General features: G+C 36.8%; 1 protein-coding gene across 2 annotated transcripts in view; it reads right to left on the bottom strand.

The window, feature by feature from the left end:
* TMEM209 (transmembrane protein 209) overlaps positions 1 to 21425 on the bottom strand; it is a 28877-nt gene extending 7452 nt beyond the window's left edge. The window contains exons 1-11 of one of the 2 annotated variants that reach the window (XM_027101926.1): positions 21349 to 21425; positions 20265 to 20401; positions 20063 to 20121; positions 19114 to 19245; positions 18411 to 18652; positions 12368 to 12569; positions 8166 to 8341; positions 7491 to 7562; positions 5021 to 5117; positions 2058 to 2183; positions 530 to 627 (exon numbers count right to left, since the gene is read on the bottom strand). In XM_027101926.1, the coding sequence (XP_026957727.1) occupies positions 530 to 627; positions 2058 to 2183; positions 5021 to 5117; positions 7491 to 7562; positions 8166 to 8341; positions 12368 to 12569; positions 18411 to 18652; positions 19114 to 19245; positions 20063 to 20121; positions 20265 to 20401; positions 21349 to 21414 (1407 nt within the window). In that variant the 5' untranslated portion in view covers positions 21415 to 21425. Of the gene's footprint in view, positions 1 to 529; positions 628 to 2057; positions 2184 to 5020; positions 5118 to 7490; positions 7563 to 8165; positions 8342 to 12367; positions 12570 to 18410; positions 18653 to 19113; positions 19246 to 20062; positions 20122 to 20264; positions 20402 to 21150; positions 21322 to 21348 lie in introns of those variants that run through there. The other variant, XM_027101927.1, reaches the window with a different exon arrangement.
* Positions 21426 to 21492: the final 67 nt, after the last annotated feature.

Below are 21492 nucleotides of genomic sequence, written 5' to 3'. Positions count from 1 at the left end.
CCCCCACTACATGTTTCCCAAACTTTTAGGTCCAATATAGGAGAACAGTTAAATGACAGTGTGTAATAGTGCAAATAACACTGAAAAGTGAAAAAAAGCAGGAGACATAATTTTACATATGGGATTATTATATCTGTATCGATAAAAACATTAAAAATAGCACAATATAAGTAAAGAAAAAAAAAGAAGAAAATATACCAAAATATTAACAGTGGTTGGGTTAAGATGCTGGTACAAAAATTTTGTATTTCTACTTAGTTTCTAAGTTCTTTTCATTTATTTTATTTTCATTTTTATTTATTTATTCATTTATTTATTTATTTTCTTGTTTGGCCTCACTGTGTGGCTTGCAGGATCTTAGTTCCCTGACCGGGGATTGAACCCGGGCCCATGGCAGTGACAGCCAGCACTGAGTCCCAACCACTGGACTGCCAGGGAATTCCCTCTAAGTTCTTTTTAATATTCATTTTTATAATGGAAAAATAAACCCAATAACAAAAATGTCAAACTGATAAAACTGGGGACTTACAGCAGAATCAGTGGGCAGGTCTGTATCCCACTTGCGGCCTTTGAAGTCTCCACCTCTATTCCATCGAAATGAGCTCATACAGCCTCCTTGGGAAAGTTCTGTAGCAACAAAGGTAAAATAAAATAAGCTAAGAATATACAAGAAAGAAGGGAAAAAAAAAGGCTAAGGGGGGGCTTCTCTGGTGGCGCAGTGGTTGAGAGTCCGCCTGCCGATGCAGGGGACACAGGTTCGTGCCCCGGTCCGGGAAGATCCCACATGCCGCGGAGCAGCTGGGCCCGTGAGCCATGGCCACTGAGCCTGCGCGTCCCAAGCCTGTGCTCCGCAACGGGAGAGGCCACAACAGTGAGAGGCCCGCATACCGCAAAAAAAAAAAAAAAAAGGCTAAGGGGTTACAATAAGGAAAGTATAACATCTAAAAACCTGATCAAAACATGCAGACAAAGAAATACAAGATATAAAAAATTAAATAGCACCATGGGGACTTCCCTGGTGGTTCAGTGGTTAAGAATCAACCTGCCAATGCAGGGGACACAGGTTCGAGCCCTGGTCCAGGAAAATCCCACATGCTTTGGAGCAACTAAGCCCGTGCGCCACAACTACTGAGCCTGTGCTCTAGAGCCCACGAGCCACAACTACTGAATTCCTTTTGCCTAGACCCCGTGCTCCGCAACAAGAGAAGCCACTGCAATGAGAAGCCCGTGCACCACAACGAAGAGTAGCCCCCACTCGCCACAACTAAAGAAAGCCCACGCGCAGCAAAGAAGACCTAATGCAGCCATAAATAAATAAGTACGTAAGTCATGATAAATGTTTATTCCTAAATAAGTCATGATAAATGTTTATTCCTAAACCTCAGTCCAAACCTAGACTAGAGAAGGGGCAACATTACATTTTCAAATTAAGATTTATGATAAATCTAAAGAGTGAAATACTATTTCTAAAACTTGTTTTAGTGATGAGAACATTTTACAGAGTTTATCCAAATAAATGTAGGGAGGCATAAAGAGGGTATGTGGGAGTACCAGGGAGGCTAAATTTCCTGAGTCTCAAGTCAGTCTCCTCAGAAGATCATATTTCCCCCAAATAATCAGAATATAACAGAAATATAAAGAAGCAACGTATTACATATGACTTATAAAAATCGAAAGAAATAGGATCGGCATGCTGAAATTATAAAGAATGTCATTGTGGCATCCATTCTTGGTAGCTTAAGAATAGAAAATGAGTGAAATATTCATGTGAGCCCATTTAGCTCATATTTAAGTTTCCCTATTTAGAACAAAATTAGTAATTAATGTATTCAAGGCTAACTACATTATTTTGACCATTTTTAAGCATACAGAATATAAAACTCAAAAGTTGTTCAAGTATAAGCCTTAATAAAGCCATTATTAAATACATATTTATAAAATAAGATCACACTTCAGTGATACTTATAATTAAAAAAAATTTTGTTCCATGTTACCTGTATAAAATTTCAAACTAGTGAAAAAGCTCTCATTTTTTCCCTCTTCAAATCAATAATTACCTTTGATCCTTTCAAACAAGTATTCCTGATTTGGCGTGAGGTCTAGATACTGCACGATTGTATTTAGAGTTGGAATGAGTGGAGCTTTGACCAGAGCAGCCTGCTTCAAGCTAGTAATACTAGCCTCTGTTAAAATTAAAACACACAGAAAACAGATTATTCCTCATGTGGATCTTTGAAAAAACTTCAAATGCTCTTCCTTCAATAGATGTTGAAGGAATAAAGGAAAGCAACGATAGTTTATCTTAACAAGCTGCATTATCTACTTTACCTACAAAATATTTGATCATTTCTGGCAAGGTGGCCAGAGTTAAACAAACACATGCATACTCCAAAAACAGCCAAATCCATTTTGCCAGATCTATAAACAACTAATAGAAGATTTTTGTGGAGTATATATAAAAAGACACGAGAGCTTTCAAAATCAGGTTGAATTAAAAGTTGCCCATTATGCCAGTGACAAGTGAACACTTTTTATGAGTGATTTCGCTCATCACTTCATGAAAGACAACTATCCAAAGAAATGAATAAACCAACAAAAAGTTTCAAAATGTACAACCATACTAGTAAATACCCAATGTTGGGAAAAAGGCTTTCTTATATGTGACATTATTGCTAGAATATAAATTGGTATAAGCTTTTTGAAGGGTTATGTATATTAAAAGCCTTAATATATTTATACCTATTGAACTTACAACTTCACTCCTAAGAAATTATCCTAAGGAAATAATTATGAATGTACACAAATATTTAGGTAAAAGGACATTTACTTACAGCATTATTAATAACAGCAAAGGGAAAATCTTCTAAATTTTAAATAATAAAAATCAGTTAAATACAATATATTACATACATAAAAAAGAAATACAAACTAGCCATAAAAATAGTACTGGAGAATATTTAACAAAATAGAAAAAGTAGAGGGAAAAAAGCAGGTAACAAAACAGTATGACCCCAATTTAATTAAAAATATATACATACATATGTACTATTTGCTCAACTCCTAAATATACACTTTTCACATTTTAATGTTGTTAAATTATGGTATAACTTACCATTGATATATATAGTATCACAGTATTTTTCTCCAAAAGGAATAAGTGATTGTGATTTAAAACGATTGATTGTGGTTATCTACTGAAGCGCAATCATGGGTAATATTCTTTGTGTATTTCTGTACTTTCCAAATTTTCTACAATGAACATATGCATGTTGCTTTCACAGTGATAAAACAATGTTATTCTTTTTTAAAAAGCACATCACACTGGTAAAAATGTTGTGAAACATAACATATTTTTATAGCTTATAAAAAAGCTCAAAAAGGATAAGCATAGGTTCAAATAACATTACCAAGAAAGTAACCTTCTGACTTTGGAGTCAGAAAGCTCTGGCCTCAAATCACTGCTCTGTGACACTGGGCAAGTTACTTAACCTCTCTGAGTCTTAGTAGTCTGATCCATAAAATGTGGCACTAAAAGCTAGCTTTCAAGGTTAATGTGAGTGTTGTATACATTATATACAAAATATACGGATACTCAACACGTGGGTACTTTAGTGATGCACAACACTATACTTATTCCAGAGAATAAAGACTGATTAAAAAAAGATACCCAAAAGCAAGTAGAAAGTGTTAATGTGCAATCCAAAGCCCTTACATATTTCAAAGAGAAATTTATTCTCTAGAAAGCTGATTGACTAAAATATTCCTTATTTATTTTGAAACCTAATTATTTAACACTAAATAAGTTATAGTATATATATACTTTAGGCAAATTATATTACACAAAACCTTAATAATTTTATTTTTAGCAGATAAGAAAAATGTATTTTTCTTATATTGAAAAAAGGGGACTTTAAATTAGCACTGTACACATTTTTTATGCTTTGTACAATTTTAAATTAATATCTAATAAGAGACTTGTATCTGGAATATATAAAGAACACCTACAACTCAATAATAAAGAGACAAGTAACCCAATTTAAAAATAGGTAAAGGGGAAAAAAAACTGGGTAAAGGATCTGAAAAGATATTTTGCTTATGAAGATATATGAATGGACCAGCACATGAAAAGATGCTAAACATCATTAGCCATCAGGGAAATGCAAACTAAAAATACAATGTGATACCATTTCACATGCATTAGGATAACTGAAAAAGACACATAATAACAAGTATTGGCAAGGATGTGAGAAACTGGAGCCCTTATACACTGTAGGTGGGGATGTAAAATGGTGCAGCTGCTTTAGAAAACAGTCTGGCAATTCCTCAAAAGGTTAAACATGGATTTACCATATGGCTTAGCAATTCCACTTCTAGGTAATACCCAAGAGAAATTAAAATATATTCACATGAACATTTGTATGTATGTGTTCATGGCAGCATTATTCATAATAACCAAAAAAGTGAAAACAACCCAAATGTCAATCAAATGATGAACAGGTAAACAAAATGTGGTAGATCCAAACAATGGGATATTATTTGGCAATAAAAAGAAATGAAGTACTGATAAACACTACAACATGGATGAACCCTGAAAACATTGTTAAGTGAGAGAAGCCAGTCACAAACGACAACATATTGTATGATCCCATTTAGATGAAATATCCAAAACAGGCCTATATAATGAGACAGAAAGTAGGCTGGTAGTTGCCTAGGGCTGGAGGATGGGTGGTGGTTGGAAACGGGTCTATGGGGTTTCCTTTTGGGGTGATGAACTATTCAAACTTGACTGTGGGGATGGTTTGCACAACCCAAACCTTTGAATTGTAGACTTTAAATGGGTGAACTGCATATATCTCAATAAAACTGTTATATTTTTTAAAAAGTGATATTATAGACATTTAGTTTTTTTCTTCACCTCAAGATAACAAAAGGTGTTGTTAAACAGCCCATTACAAGAAGAAATTTTCCACTTGGCAGATTCACTGAAGGAACTCAAACGCTGGGCTCTATTTTCACATACCTCCTATTTGCAGCTCTGGACAACCCATTCGCCTCATTTGTGTGCTGACAGACTCAATCTCTTGTACAAGTGGCACTAATATTGTCTCATTGATCCACTAGGAAGAAATGAGGTAATGATTTTACACACGCAATTTTAAAGCATTTCTCAAATAATTATTTTCATGAAACTATTTTTGCTGTCTTGTACTTGAATATTAACAGAGTATAGTGAAAGAGAATGGAAGTAGCAGCTACCTGAAGTCTAGAGAGAGATAAGTAAATATGCTAACGGAGTATAACTTGACAAAGTTATATTCTTAAATCACATATGCCTATTTTTTAAAGATATAAAACTTTCAGCTACATGTTAAGTTTTTTTTAAATTCTTCTTTCTAGGATCATTATACTTAGCTAAAAGGATCATCTTCAGTTTACATTTCTAGGGTAATTATTCACACATTTACACATGTAGCATTTATACTGGTTTGTGATTAGTAGAATAGTTTTTAAAACTAAACATAACTTAGATTAACATTACATAACATAACATAACATAGATTAGCTCTCAGCAGGCTCACTCAATCCCCTAACCATGTGGAAAACAGATTTTACTGTATTTGAAACTAGTTTGTGAATATTACAATATTCACTTTAGGACTAGGAATTTCAAATTCCACTTTGCATGGCTGATATCAAACTCATTCTGGGATGTGAAAAGACTGCCCAAGGAAATACCCCATCTAGTTTTTGTGTTATGTGTTTTGTGTTTGTTCACAGCAACTTCAACCACCATTTCTGTTTCCACACTTCTGTTTAACCATAAAGTAGAAGGATGAAAACAAGCTTCAGATCAAATACAAGTCTATACAATTCATTATAAAATTTTTGAATTAAAAAGCCTCTGAAAATGAAGTGTTTTTATAATTTATTTAGCAAGAAAATCTGATATACTGGCAAGACCTGAACTGAATTCCTGTGAAGCTATTATTAGACTTTATCCTACCTAGTGTGACAGTTTATATGCTCTGCTGCAGAAACATTAATGTGGTTGATTACTGAGTACTAACAAGACCCTGCTACTGTATTACAAAATATATGGTATATGCATATACTGCTTTTTAAAAAAAACTACAAAAAACCCTAAATTTCAGAACATTGTAGCCTAAGGAATTCAGATAAAGGACTGTGTTTGTATTTCTTCTAAGCTAATACTTCTGACCAAGACTTTATAAATATATTAACATTTTTAGATAAGCCTATGAGTGGAAATAAAAGAAAGTACAGTTCTAGGACATCATTTCACTTGTTCATTCTTCCAACATTTATTAAGTGTATCCTACTTGCCAGCCACTCCTAGCCTGCAACAAAATTATCTACTAGCTCCAGGAGAGAGATCTAGGCCTCATTCCCAGAAAACCTGATTGAGTAGTTCTAGGGCTGGCTCTGGAATTCTTATTCAAAAAAGCCAATCAGGCTTCTGGTTCAAGAAAGTAGGCTACTACTTTCAGCACTCCTTCTTGATACCCTATTTAAATTATAGTAAAAGAATAAAAAAGGGGCTTCCCTGGTGGCGCAGTGGTTGAGAATCTGCCTGCCGATGCAGGGGACAAGGGTTCGTGCCCCAGTCTGGGAAGATCCCACATGCCGCGGAGCAGCTGGGCCCGTGAGCCATGGCCGCTGAGCCTGCGCTCCACAACGGGAGAGGCCACAACAGTGAGAGGCCCGCGTACCGCAAAAAAAAAAAAGAATAAAAAAGAACAAGTGATTTCAACATATTTCTAGAAACTATACAGTGGGTGGATGAGTGTTGAAGGATCAAACAGTGGAAGAAGCGGCAGCCTCTACAGAATCTAAGTGGAGGGGCTTCCTGCAGTGAAGGAGGGGCCAATTCGCCCCCCTGGAATCCGGACAAATGGGTACTACAGAGAACAACAGAAAGAGGCAGGGTTGAAACCAGGGAACTAACTCACTCTGTATATGCAAGAGCTGGCCTTGCCAACCTCTAGGCCAAAGATTAGAAGGTTCTTCTTTAGAAAAATCGAAGAAATTGATATACTCTGAAGTAGCTTCAAGCATATGTTATGTTCTCTAACTCTGAAGTTTTCTGACATAAAGGACCTCATTTTTGCTCCCCTCACATTTCTAGACACATAACAGACTGACAGGAAAGCTCTTTGAAAAGTAAAATTGAGATGTTGGGAAAGGGAAAATCTTAGCAACTAAATACACTGTTCCTTTATCCACTCAAAATACACTGATTTGCTAAATACAGAAGGAAAAAAAATCCCCAAGAATACGGACACTATATGGTAAACGTCATGGTATAGAATATGGTAAACGTATTCTTATATATGTGCCACACATATTGTACTTTTAATAATACTTAATTCTGATATTCTAATAATTAACATCTCTAACTGATATTCTAACAACATACTTTGTACATTAAGAGGCACTAATATTGTCCAAAGAGTAATGTCAGAACTTACATTTCTGAACTTGGCTGTCCATGAATCCATATGATCAAGAAGTTGTCTATTCATAGTCACTCTTGCCCAGACCTATTAAAAATGTTTAAAATGAACAATCAAATAAAATGCCAGTTATCAATCATTCCTTCCCCCACCCTCAGAAATATTTGGAATACTTTGGAAAAAACTTCATGAATATCAATACTGATCTAATTAATATGCAGTAGTTGCAATTCATGCACACATATATATTTAAAATTCCTTACATTGATATGTTTGAAGAACATTCTTCTTGCTTTTAAGAACAAAATTTAAATCCTTTATTTGCTTTTAAACTGATGAAGTTACAGAATATCAAATGTTCTAATCTAAATGTATTTCAAGAGCAAGAGTCTTGTATATGCTAATAAGTACAAGTAGATACCTGAGATATCTTTCCAATATAAATGAGTGCAGAAAAATGTTTTAGGCAGGAAAGTAATGTTAACTATGTGTCATAAAGAGTAAAACGTACAATATAATTCAGTTTTGGGTACACAAACTTAAGGAGTCTTTCTACCGTTTAATGTGTGCCAGATTTATGTTTCTAGCCAGTAGAAGTGCAGGTTACAGAAAAAAAAGTTCCAGAAGAAGAAAAGACTTTCTAACAATCTGTAAATCATAAATATCAAGTCATTTTTATTTTCCATTTACCTCCTCTGCAGCTTGTTTAGAACTGAGATCAGCTTCATCTTTGTTAGCACATGGGGCCTGAGACCTACAGGCAAGCTGATACTGAAACTTCTTTAAAGTTTGTGCATAATCCCCCATAAAACGACTGTGGTTCCAGAAAGTAGGACTGGTGGAAGGCGAAGTAGAATCTGGGCTTCCTACAATGATTAATTTAAAGATTATCAGTGTGTTGTAGTAATTTTGATATCTGGAGCTGCTATATGAACTCTGGGTATCCAGGAATCTGGATGGCAATGGCAATCAAAGACAAAGCCTCGGGCTTCCCTGGTGGTGCAGTGGTTGAGAGTCCGCCTGGCGATGCAGGGGACACGGGTTTGTGCCCCGGTCCGGGAAGATCCCACATGCCGTGGAGCAGCTGGGCCCGTGAGCCATGGCCGCTGAGCCTGCGCGTCCCGAGCCTGTGCTCCGCAACGGGAGAGGCCACAACAGTGAGAGGCCCGCGTACCGCCAAAAAAAAAAAAAAAAAAGACAAAGCCTCCTCTCCTCCCTGCTCCCAACGTTCTCTCTTCTTCAGAGAAATGGAAAATTAAAAAGAACATTTTCTGAGCAGTATCACTTTCAGAGCCATATGCTCTCTAAGTGGCTGAAAGTGTCTGTTTATTTTTGTTGTAAAATTAAGCTTGTTTCATTCTCTAAGACTTTCAAATGATTCAGAGAGAAACAAAAGACAAATTTCTTCAGGAAATAAATAGGCTAAGGAGTTCTTGCTTGAATTTTTGGAAGCTCTTTCTGAATGGGATAATTACAGCCTCTTATTAATAAACTAGTCTTTTGGCTAGCAGCTAAACTCACTCTTCCCTGTACTACACTGTGTTCTATTTATAGTCTGTAGTAATTCCTGCCTTGTATTAAGAGACCATCTGCTGATTACACTTCTAAATTTATAAATTTACTTTTAGGAAATGTAAATAGTCAAATTTAGGGACTTAATACTACAGAGGAATCTACCACAGTACTTATCACACTTTAAGGCCTGTTTCTTTTTCCAAATAAAATTTGAGCTCTTTGAGGGCAGGGAGTATTTTTTTTCCCGAGCATCTAGCCCAGTTCCTGAATAAAGAGCAAATTTTCAACGACAACTATATGATACTTATGAAGAGTTTATTTTTTCAGAGTTTACCTGATATCAAAAGTATCAATTAATATTTTATACCCTCACACAAAAGTCACAAATAAAAACTAGTTTTTTTTAATCTTAGCAGAATTTTTAAAAGGAATGACTGTAAAATAATGAAACTGTTTTTCTAGTGATGTTTACAGGCACAAAAGACGAGAAATCATGAAAGGAATATGTGGCAGTATTTCAAGTCACAGCATCAAAACCTTGAAGGTTAGCCAGTCTTGTGCTAGTAGCACTGGTGAAAGTAGTTTCATGCTGACATGAAAATAAATAATTACATATAATAAATACCACACTTGGGGTAAAAAAATTTCAAGTAGGACTTCTGGTAACACTGACTTAGAGGAATGAATTAATGTCAAGAAAAGAAGTTTTAAACAAGCACAAATGATTTAATAAATAGGGAATAAAAAAGGAAGGTAAGAGACATGGTCATGACAGAGCACAAAGTTTATCCTATTTTGATTAATTATTTTGACTATTAACTTTGAAAATGATAATCAAGCTTTCTGAGAGAAAACTTGAACTAAAATTTCAATAAAGTGTGGCTTTAGATGACAAAAGAAGTTTTATACAGATGACAGAAATATGTTTTTATATCTGTTGTACATTAGCCAAAGTACAAGGAAAATATATATAGCAAGTGACACAATAGGGCTTCTCTGTAATGACCACCACCACCAAAATAGCACAAAACCTGTAGCTGGAGAACCACAAAGACCAAAGAATCAAAGCACAAAGAGATTTGGAAGTCTGGCAACATAACAAATCAGGTAACCTGAAACATCTCCAGATATATATATGCTTATCAAATAAAATATATAATTTAAATGAATAATGGAGCTTGCAATAATGTAAGAGGAAGAGTCACTGGCTAAAAATGAAGAGGGAATTGAAAGTCACGGTGGCCAGTGGCCTGCATGTGAGCTGATGCCGTGGCTGCTCTGGAGCATTTTGTAGGCTTTGGGAAACCTATCAGCTTTGATTTCAGTGCCTGGGAACTGGAAATGTGGATACAGGTCCAGGAGAGGTAGACAGCTGGACTGAGACCTTCTTCCTGTCTCTATTCCCTGCACCCTGCATAGAGCCAGGAACCTCAAAGGGCCACATTCTCAGTGGATAAGGAAAAAACATCTGTCCACTGACACCAGGAAATAATAAGGAAGCTTGTCTCTCTTAGGCTGTTTAAAAAGAAACCCCCAGAGATTTAAAAATTACAGATCTATCTTCACATGGGTTTATAGTGCCCGTTTACACTCCCTGTGAGGTCCAGGAACCTCCAAGCTCCAAAATTACTTAAGTTAGTTCAGGGTCAATGATGTTCCTTAGGCACCCGGTAGAGGCAAATATAAAACTGCTAGCAGGAAACAAGGCTTCCATCCAGCCTGCCTAGGACAGAAAAAGCACAGATAAAATTCTTCTGAAGATGAGCTTACCAAAAACAAACAAAAATTACATAAATCACAGGGAAACATGTCTCCAAGCAAATGAGTCAACAAGAAAAAAATGTTAGCATGTAATCTCCAAGAACTTTAGATAACTGAACTACTTGACAGAGACTTTTAAAAAGCACGTTTAAAGTGATTGAGATAGGAAAAAGAATTGAAAATATAAGAACAAAACAAGATACTCTAAATCAGGCATATCTGAAAGAGAACCAAATGAAACTCTGAAAACTGAAAAAAGAAAAGAAGACAAAGAGCTCAATGAGTTAGTTAAACAGCAGTTCAGACACCACTGAAGAAAGAACTATCAGTCCAAACTGGCTAAAACAAACAAACTGTGGGGGGGCTTCCTGGTGGCGCAGTGGTTGGGAGCCCGCCTGCCACTGCAGGGGACACGGGTTCGTGCCCCGGTCCAGGAGGATCCCACGTGCCGTGGAGCGGCTGGGCCTGTGAACCATGGCTGCTGGGCCTGTGCGTCCGGAGCCTGTGCTCCGCAACGGGAGAAGCCACAACAGTGAGAGGCCCATGTACCGAAAAAAATATTAAAAAATTAATAGGGTACAGATCAAAATCTCTAGCCAGAGTACAATTAACTTAGGAAAAAACAGATAACAAAGGCTTTCATTTCACACACTTGGAAATTAAAAGCAACACCAATCACCAATAATACTTCCAAACAATATTTCTAAATAACTCCTATATGTCAACAAAGAAATAAAAATGCAAGTCAGAAAATACCTGGATATGACAAAAATATGTAGAGGGTACATAGGGTTCTTTGTATTCCACTCTATAATTTTCGGTATCCTTGAAATATTTCAAAATTTAAAAAGAAAAAAAAGCATGTATCAACAAATAACAAGATAATATTGATTTGTTTCTTTGACATTTGTGGCACTTTCAGGCAAAATTAAATTAAAAATCAATAGAGAGATTTCAAGTGACACAAAGAGCCATGGTCCAATAATTGGCTTCCTCACTGTGGCCATGCTTTAGCACCTAATGTGCTTTCTGTGAAAGTTCCTGAGGGGGAAAAATCATTACTCGGCTCAATAGCCTAACTTGGTTTCAATAATAGACTTTGTAATAATCAAATCCACCCCAAATAGATTAAGATTTGCTAACACTGCTTCCCAAGGCAAACTAGAGACAAGTTAAAAAATGTTCCAAAAACAACAGCACTTCTGGAGTAAATCCATGCTCTCTCCAGCCTCCCTGCCACACCAATCTTCCCAAGGACTACCTGAAAGGAGACAACTATCACTTCACGAAGCTCTGCTGCGGACCGCATCAAAAACAGTTTTATGACCTCAACTTTTAAACAAATTATAACTTACACGAAAAAGCTTTCAATAGTAATGTAGACAAAAGGTTCAAGATTTCCGTTAACTCAGCTATATTTTACATCTTAAATTTTGGTGAACTTAATCCTTCTAACTGAACAAAATACAAAACCAAAATGTATTTCTCTCCTAAGCTACACAAGGTGTATTACTAAAGGACTTAAACATTTATGTATGGGATCAAAGTAAAGGTTGAAGATAACGTAAAATGACACAAAAATACGTACAATAGATCTAAATAAAATATATATGTACCCAGCTTAACTCTATGCTGTTTCTCTTCTTCACTTCTAAGAAAAGTATCCAAGGTTCGTAGGTCTGTCATGTAGTCTTCTTTGTCAGTAGGGGAGTTGTAGACGGTGGGTGAAGAACGGTAGCGAGATCTCAATCCACTGTTCTCCACTGGTCCAACAGTGGTAGGGTATGGAGAAGATGGAGAGGGACTATAGCTGGCCAACTATACAAAATAAAAGAACTTTATTTTATTTTTCTTTAACTGAAATTTCTTTGTTTTGGTTTTTGACTTTCAAAGAGCACACACCAATTAGAATGGCCAAAATCCAGAGCACTGACAACACCAAATGCTGGCAAGGATGTAGAGTAACAGGAACTTGGATTCATTGCTGGTGAGAATGCAAAACAGTCACTTTGGAAGACAGTTTGGCAGTTTCTTACAAAACTAAACGTACTATTACCATAACAAACATCCTCCTCCTTGGCATTTACCCCCCAAAGCTGAAAATTTATGTCCATACAAAGACCTGCACACAGACGTTTATAAGAAACTTTATTCGTAACTGTCAAAACTTGGAAGCAACCAAGATGTCCTTCAGTAGGTCAGTGGATAAACTGTGGTACATCCAGATGATGGAATGTTATTCAGCACTAAAGGAAATGAGCTAGCAAGCCATGAAAAGACGTGGAGGAAACTTAAATGCATATTACTAAGTGAAAGAAGCCAATCTGAAAAGGCTACATATTGTATGATTGTGGAAAAGGTTGGGGTAGGGGGAGGATGTATAAGCAGAGCACAAAGGATTTTTAGGCCAATGAAATTACTCTGTATGAAACCATAATGGTGGATACATGTCATATGTTTGTCCAGACACATTGACCATACACCCCCAAGAGTGAATGCTAATGTAAACTATGGACTCTGGGTGATAATGATGTGTCAGTGCAGGCTCTTCTATTCATACAACTCTGCAGCAAGATGTTGATAGTGGGGGAAGCTGTGCCTGTGCCGGGGGCAGGGGTACACAGAAAATCTCTTTTCTATTCCTCTTAATTCTGCTGTGAACGTGAAACTGTTCTAAAAATAGTCTATTTTCCAAAAAAGTAATATATGTATATTTTATTTTTTATTTTTTTGCGGTATGCGGGCCTCTCACTGCCGTGGTCTCTCCCATTGCGGAGCACAGGCTCCGGACGCGCAGGCCCAGTGGCCGTGGCTCACGGGCCCAGCCGCTCTGCGGCATGTGGGATCTTCCCGGACCAGGGCACGAACCCGTGTCCCCTGCATCAGCAGGCGGACTCTCAACCACTGCGCCACCAGGGAAGCCCTATATGTATATTTTAAAAAATGAAAAGCATGAAGAAAATAAGCCATACTTGTAACTCTACCACCTAGAGATACTATAATCCTTTTTCACATTTCATGTATTTTCAACTCTTTAAATGTACATATATGTTAATATATTTTTGTTTTTATATAATTGAGATAATACCCTTTAGCATTATATTGTTTTTTTAAAGTTAACAAGAATTTTTCTATAAAAATCCTTTGTAAATATTCTTACTAGCTATATAATACTTCGTAATACAAATCTATCATAATTTATTTTTACATTCTTATATTCTAGACATTTGGATTGTCTAAAATTTTTGGTTACTGTGAATAATGTTATGATCAGCATCTTTGTGCATAAATCTTAGCTTAATTTCTGATGACTTCCTTTAGGAGATCCCTAGAACTGAAATGACTTGACCAAAGCATATGAACATTTTTAATACACATTTCCATTCTATTAAATGAGAATGTTGTACTAAGTTATACTCCTATCAGAAGAGAATAGATAGGAATACCTATTTTGGTATGTGTCCATCAGCATTACTATTTAAAAATATTTATGATATATAAAATTCTAAAAAATGTATATTTAATTTGCATTTTCCTTATACTTATTAAGTTAAACACCTTAAAAATACAACTACTTGTCAGTAGTATTACGTATTATATTAACTACTTACTCCAGTACGTTGACAATTTTTTTTCTACTGGGGTTTCATGATCAATTTATATTAGTTTGTAATAAATTAAGGATTAACAAATTTTATAATATTTAATGCTGTTTACAAATAAAAATGTTAATCCTCTTCCACATTGATTTTTCTTTTATTTCAATTAACATGTTAAATCCTTATATATAGTGACTGTATTTGGGTTACTGTTTCATTAACTGGTTTTATCTTGCTCAAGGGGCACAATATTTTATGATTCATTTACATTACCTTATTTCACCCTCTCAGTAAGTGGTAAATATTATTACTGTATTAATTTTAGGTATAAGAGGTTAGGTAACTTCTCAAGATCATACCAGGACACCATTCCAGGTTTCTGACTCTATTCTGTTCGAAGGCAGTGATTTCCACCATTCTGTCTTCCAGGTCACTTATCCATTCTTCTGTCTCAGTTATTCTATTATTCCTTCTAGTGTATTTTTCATTTCAGTTATTGTATTGTTCATCTGTTTGTTCTTTAGTTCTTCTAGGTCTTTGTGAAACATTTCTTGCATCTTCTCAATCTTTGCCTCCATTCTTTTTCCGAGATCCTGGATCATCTTCACTATCATTATTCTGAATTCTTTTTCTGGAGGGTTGCCTGTTTCCACTTCATTTAGTTGTTTTTCTGGGGTTTTATCTGGGACATAATCCTCTGCTTTTTCATTTTGTCTAACTTTCTGTGATTGTGGTTTTCGTTCTGCAGGCTGAAAGACTGTAGCTCTTGCTTCTGCTGTCTGCCCTCTGGTGGATGAGGCTATCTAAGAGGGACTGGGTCTTTCTCTGGTGGGCAGGGCCATGCTCAATAAAACTTGTCTGTTGATGGGTGGGGCTGTGTTCCCTCCCTGTTAGTTGTTTGGCCCAAGGTGACCCAGCACTGGAGCCTACAGGATATATGGTGGGGCGGCCCCCAGGAGGGCTCACGCCAATGAGTACTTCCCAGAACTGCCGCTGCCAGTGCCCCTGTCCCCACTGTAAGCCTCAGCCACCCCCCACCTCTGCAGGAGACCCTCCAACACTAGTGGGTAGGTTGGTTCAGTCTCCTATGGGGTCACTGCTCCTTCCCCTGGGTCCTGGTGCACACAAGACTTTGTGTGTGCCCTCCAAGAGTGGAGTCTCTGTTTCCCCCAGTCCTGTGGAAGTCCTGCAACCAAATCCTGCTGGCCTTCAAAGTCAGATTCTCTGGGGATTCCTACTCATGTTGCCAGACCCCCTAACATGGGGCTCAGAACTTTCACTCCAGTAGGAGAAGTTCTGTGGTATAATTGTTCTCCAGTTTCTGGGTTGCTCACCTGGTGGGTATGGGATTTGATTTTATTGTGATTGCACCCCTCCTACTGTCTCAATGTGGCTTCTCCTTTGTCTTTGATTGTGGGGTATCTTTTTTGGTGAGTTCCAGCATCTTCCTTTCGATGGTTATTCAGCAGTTAGTTGTGATTTCAGTGCTCTCACAAGAAGAGATGAGCACATGTCCTTCTACTCTGCCATCTTGAACCAATCTCCTCCAGTTTTCTAACTCTGGAGCTTACACTTCTAACATGTTTTATTGGATCAGAATGATCTGTTCATACAATAGCAAAATGTTGAAAACTGTTGAAGATGGGTAATAGATACGCAGGAGTTCACTATACTTGTCCCTTCATTATTGTGTGTGTTTGAAAATTTCCATAATCAAAAGTTTAAAAAGTAATTGTTTCTTGAAAATTTAAAAGAACTCAGTGGTAAAACTTCTGGTTCCTAATGTGTTCTGTGGATGTATTTGATTAATAGTTTTAAAATTTTCTTCCTTATTTAGGTTTTCTACTACTTTGTCAATTTTACCATTTTATTTTTTTTTTAACATCTTTATTGGAGTATAACAGCTTTACTATGGTGTGTTAGTTTCTGCTTTATAACAAAGTGAATCAGCTATACATATACATATGTCCCCATATCTCTTCCCTCTTGCATCTCCCTCCCTCCCTCCCTATCCCACCCCTCTAGGTGGTCACAAGCATCAAACTGATCTCCCTGTGTTATGCAGCTGCTTCCCACTAGCTATCTATTTTACGTTTGGTAGTGTATATACGTCCATGCCACTCTCTTCGTCCCAGCTTACCTTTCCCCCTCCCTGTATCCTCAAGTCCATTCTCTAGTAGGTCTGCATCTTTATTCCCATCTTGCCCCTAGGTTCTTCTGACCATTTTTTCTTTTTCTTTTCTTTTTTTTTAGATTCCATATATATGTGTTAGCATATGGTATTTGTTTTTCTCTTTCTGACTTACTTCACTCTGTATGACAGTCTCTAGGTCCATCCACCTCATTACAAATAACTCAGTTTTGTCCCTTTTTATGCCTCAGTAATATTCCATTGTATATATGTGCCACACCTTCTTTATCCATTCATCTGTTGATGGACACTTAGGTTGCTTCCATGTCCTGGCTACTGTAAATAGAGCTGCAATGAACATTTTGGTACATGACTCTTTGAATTATGGTTTTCTCAGGGTATTTGCCCAGTAGTGGGAATGCTGGGTCGTATGGTAGTTCTGTTTTTAGTTTTTTAAGGAACCTCCATACTGTTCTCCATAGTGGCTATATCAATTTTAGCATTTTTTTCTCCAGAAAAATAATTATTAATTTCATTAATTTTTCCAAAGTATTACTTTGATTCAACAGACACATATAGCATCTATATTCCATACACTGTGCTAAGGAAACAGAGATGAGTAAAAACACATAATCTTGTGCTCAAGGTTATAATATAGTAGAAAACAAGATAATTAAGCAATGTTATGAGCTTTATGTACAGAGCTAATTAGTAGATACTAATAATAATTTTTAAGAAATAAAAATAACTTAAATATTCAAGAGTAAACTAGGGTATATCCACTAGATGAGTATTAAGTAGGCATTAAACAGAAATTATGTTTGGGTGGTAGGATGATGAGTGATTTTTTTCTACTAATTTCCTAACTTTCCGTAATGATCATATGGTACTCTTCCCATGAAAACAAAGTAAAACTATTTTAAAAAGTCATATTTACCTATGGGTTATAAATTACCCTCATAATATTTAACTTATACAAAATTTTCTAAATTCCATTACTTGCCAAAATTATTATTAGGTAACCAGTAGTATGGAATTTCATTACAAAGAATATTATGTAAAAGGGTAAGGGCAGACGGTGTGTTGATTTCATTTCCAGATATTTCTCATTTAACTATAGAGATATTAGTCTAACTAGTGTCAGCATCTGAATATGTTACCATCCCAGGAATTCCCTGGCGGTCCAGTGGTTAGGCCTCCGTGCTTCCACTGCAGGGAACACGGGTTCAATCCCTGGTCAGGGAAGTAAGATCCTGCAAGCCACGTGGTGTGGCCAAAAAAAAGTATTTGAAAATGTGACCATCCCTCTTTTAACGTCTATTTTATAGCCTTATGCATCAGGCAGGAGTCACATTTCAAATTTGTCAATTTTGTTTCTATCAAGCCTAAAAATTAAAACTAAAGTCCACTTTACTGTGGGAGATGGTATGAAGGTTTCTAATCATCCTATGGAGAGTATTCATACTCAAGAGTCAAGTTACATGACAATCCCAGTTTCTAGCTTAGAAGATACTGCAGTATGATGAAAAGCATTAATATTCTGTAAGAATATATAAAAGTTTCACATAAAGAAGCAAAGAAAGAGGGAAAACATGAGTAAAGGAAACTAGAGTAGAAAATCATCATAATTTAAACTTGTTTTAAAGACTGCAGAAAAATCCTAGATGGTGAACCTCAGTTCGTTATCTTTTCAAAAGCTAAATCTTTTCTTTTGTTTTAAGATGTGATATAAAGAACTTCTAACTGCTGTCAGGAAATCTGGCTTCTGTTCTTAGCTCTTAAATGGGCAATTTGGGCAAGTCAATTATCCACTGGTCCTGGGTTTCTTCATTGATAAAAGAAGGAGTTTCGACTCACTAGATGATTTTCAATTCAAACCTCCCAATTCTAAAATGGTAATGTGATTGGCCAAGAGAAAAGAGTCATTACCTTGTTATAACCACTGATGGGTGAGTAGGTCACTCCAGGGCTATAAGAACCACTGCCACCTGATGACAGACCTTGTAGCTGAGGGCTGTATCCAGTTATACAGCTGGTGGTGAACTTGGGGCTGGTACTGGGTGAGCGAGATGGGCTATAACTTAATACACTCTGACCCTGAATTGAAGGAGAAGGTGGAGAGGGAGGGATTTGGGGTGCTGCCAGATCACGTGGAGGAGTAGTCTGTACAACTAGAAGGAACAAACAAATAATTGTAAGTATAAATAAAATTTCTATGAAAACAGATTTAATGAACTGAATCTTTTCCTTCAGGAAAAGGGCAAGTAATAGAGTGACCTGGTTGTTAAATTACATAAAGTATTACTACCAAAGGACACAAATGGTTGTTTACCATTTCCATAGAGTTCAAAATAAGAAATTGGCTTTAATGTAGCAAAAGTTAGTAATTTAAGTTTAACAGTAATTAAACAATGGAACAAAATTCCATGAGACTGTGAATGTTACTCAATTTATATAAATAGGAAAGATAATCATTGATCTTAAGACCATTTATTGTAGAACTGTTAAATACAGTTGAACCAGATGGCCTTAGGAGTCCCTTCTAGCTGAGTCTATGAGAAGAGAAAATTAAATTGAGAAAGATTTATTGCCAACCTTTCACCCACCTTTGCAAAAGATATGAAACACTTACCAGCTGTTTTCAACGCTAAAAGTGTTTGCTGTCCAGGGCTAACAACCAGACTTGTTGGTGCCACAGTGTACTTGAAATATCTCCAAAAATCAAATAAAGCGTTTAGGCTGAAGAGAAATCCAAGGGCAAGCTCTGGAAGAGAACAATTTATTTATTTTTTAAAAGGGGGGTGGAACATTTAAAGGGGGGAAACAAAACCATGCATACTTTAGCAGATTAACAACAAAATTGAAAACTATCTTCTTATTCCTAAGAGTTACCACTTCACTTAATGAATGTCTATTATGTGTAGGGCATTTACCAGTGAGTTTCAAAATATTATCACTAATCTTTACAAGCTTTTACAGTAAACATTTTCATCTTTGTTTTAAAGATCAACCACCAGTTGTAAAGAAGTCAAGTGACTTTTGCAGTAGCTCACAGCTAGTTATTGAAGCCATGATTCTAACTCAGGTATGCAGATTCCAAAACTCTTGCTCTTCCACTTGCCACACCACTTCCCTATCACAGACTTTAGCTTAATGTATGTATTAGACTTTGGAATTTACTTCAATGGCCATAAGGACCCTTTATACCCAAGGACTACTGAAGAGCAGACAGAGAGGAAGGATGAGGAAACTGAGGAAGACATCAATGGAGTAGAAATCGGGTTGATCTTGAAAGGTGAAAAAGTAGAGAAGTAGGGAAGGCAATTGAGGGAGACAAATACAAACACAAATCTTACCAGCTCCAAACTTTATTTTTCCTGATTATCTGGAATCGTGTTATTAATTTGATTGTCTCTTCTACTAGAATATTCCTTGTTCCCTTCCTGGTGTATTCCCAGTTTTGGGAACACAGCAGGCACTCAAATATTTGTCGAATAAAGGAATGAATACTAAGCTGAATTAAACTGGAACACAGTTTTTCACTGGGAGTAACTACATTGCAGTGAAAATTAATTACTTACCTATATACCAGAGGGGCCAGTATCTCACATTATAATATAAACTACACATTCTTCCAGTCCTGAAAAAATTTAAAAGGCTTTTTAATAGTAACAAAACAAAACCAAACCACACCAAAAATTAAAACAAACACAAAACCTGTGGAACCAACCATTGGCCTCTTAAATTTTCACTTTTCCCTCCCTTTTTGGCTAATTAACTTACATTTCAGTATATATCATTCCAGCCATAGATACATTTAGGAGTCCCCAGGCTAAAACCACTTTCCTAGCTTCTGTTTCTTTTCTCATCTTGATGGTTCTGTCAATAAGGGAAGCACTAGGGTTTGGCTCCTCTTGCATCTGTTCAAAATCAAAAAGCAGAATTAATTAAAAGAAACTACTTCTCCATTTAAGAAATCAAACTTGTTATAAGGTAACTAAAAATTGCATCTACTTTTCCTCATCTTCAAATGTCTTTCCTAACTTTTTCTAATTTTAATATTAGTATATGAAAAGGGAACCCTAAATTACAGCTTCATTGGCACCACACTGTAATCAACAGAGAACTGGCTGTTTCCTTCAGAGAATAATTTAACACTTCCAATAAAGAAAAATATCTTATTTTGTAATTTAAGGGTTAGTGGTTATGCTTGCAATTACGCCCTGTTGTGTTTTTGGAATATGTCACAAGGACTAGGCCAAGGGCTATAAGAAATTCAAAATACCAAGTTTTGGGAGAAAGTATTCCAAATAAGATATGTCATTACTCTCCTCCCACATGCTCGTGCATGTCATTAACTGCCTATGATCTTTATTTAACAACTCTGCACACGACCGACACACGCCAGAGATCTCTGATTCGTGTTGCTGATAAAATATAGGGATTTAAGTTTGAGAAGGGCGAATACTCATGGTGTGAAGGGGATACGGGTGAGTTGGGGAGAGTGCGCAGTTTTGGTCCACATTAGGATTTATTATTTCCTCTGTCTGTTTTCCTAGGCCTCATCTCTTGCAGACAAGTGTTAAGACTTGTTCCAGATACATGGAGTCGTCTCCCACAGAGTAAGAGCAGTACCCTTCCCGCCACCCTGCCCCCGAGTCAACACTACCCAATGCGGAGAGCTTCCCTCCCTGGCTCTCGGAGCACAAACTTTACGGCTTCTTTCCTCCCTTCCACCACGGGTAGTGGAAGGTCTGGCCACACTCCCCTTTGGCTGAACCCTCGGCAGGTCCACACGCACGTTAACTCCCACGGCCCGCGTGGACTCAAGAGTCCAAACACCACAAAGATAACCCCGAAAACGCACCGCGTTCTTCGCCCGGAAACGGCTGGCTCGCGCCACTCTCCACTGCACATGCGCGAAGCCAAGCATTAAGGCGAAAGCGACCGGCTTGTGGAGCTAGTTACAGGAAGTACGAGACTCTTTCTTCTCGCGAGAAGAGGGGAGTTG

Source organism: Aethalodelphis obliquidens, unplaced genomic scaffold (assembly GCF_003676395.1).
Source record: "Aethalodelphis obliquidens isolate GAN/ISIS:26980383/991018 unplaced genomic scaffold, ASM367639v1 scaffold5, whole genome shotgun sequence".
In the NCBI taxonomy this organism is placed as follows: domain Eukaryota; kingdom Metazoa; phylum Chordata; class Mammalia; order Artiodactyla; family Delphinidae; genus Aethalodelphis; species Aethalodelphis obliquidens.
This window is presented reverse-complemented; position numbering and strand designations above follow the sequence as displayed.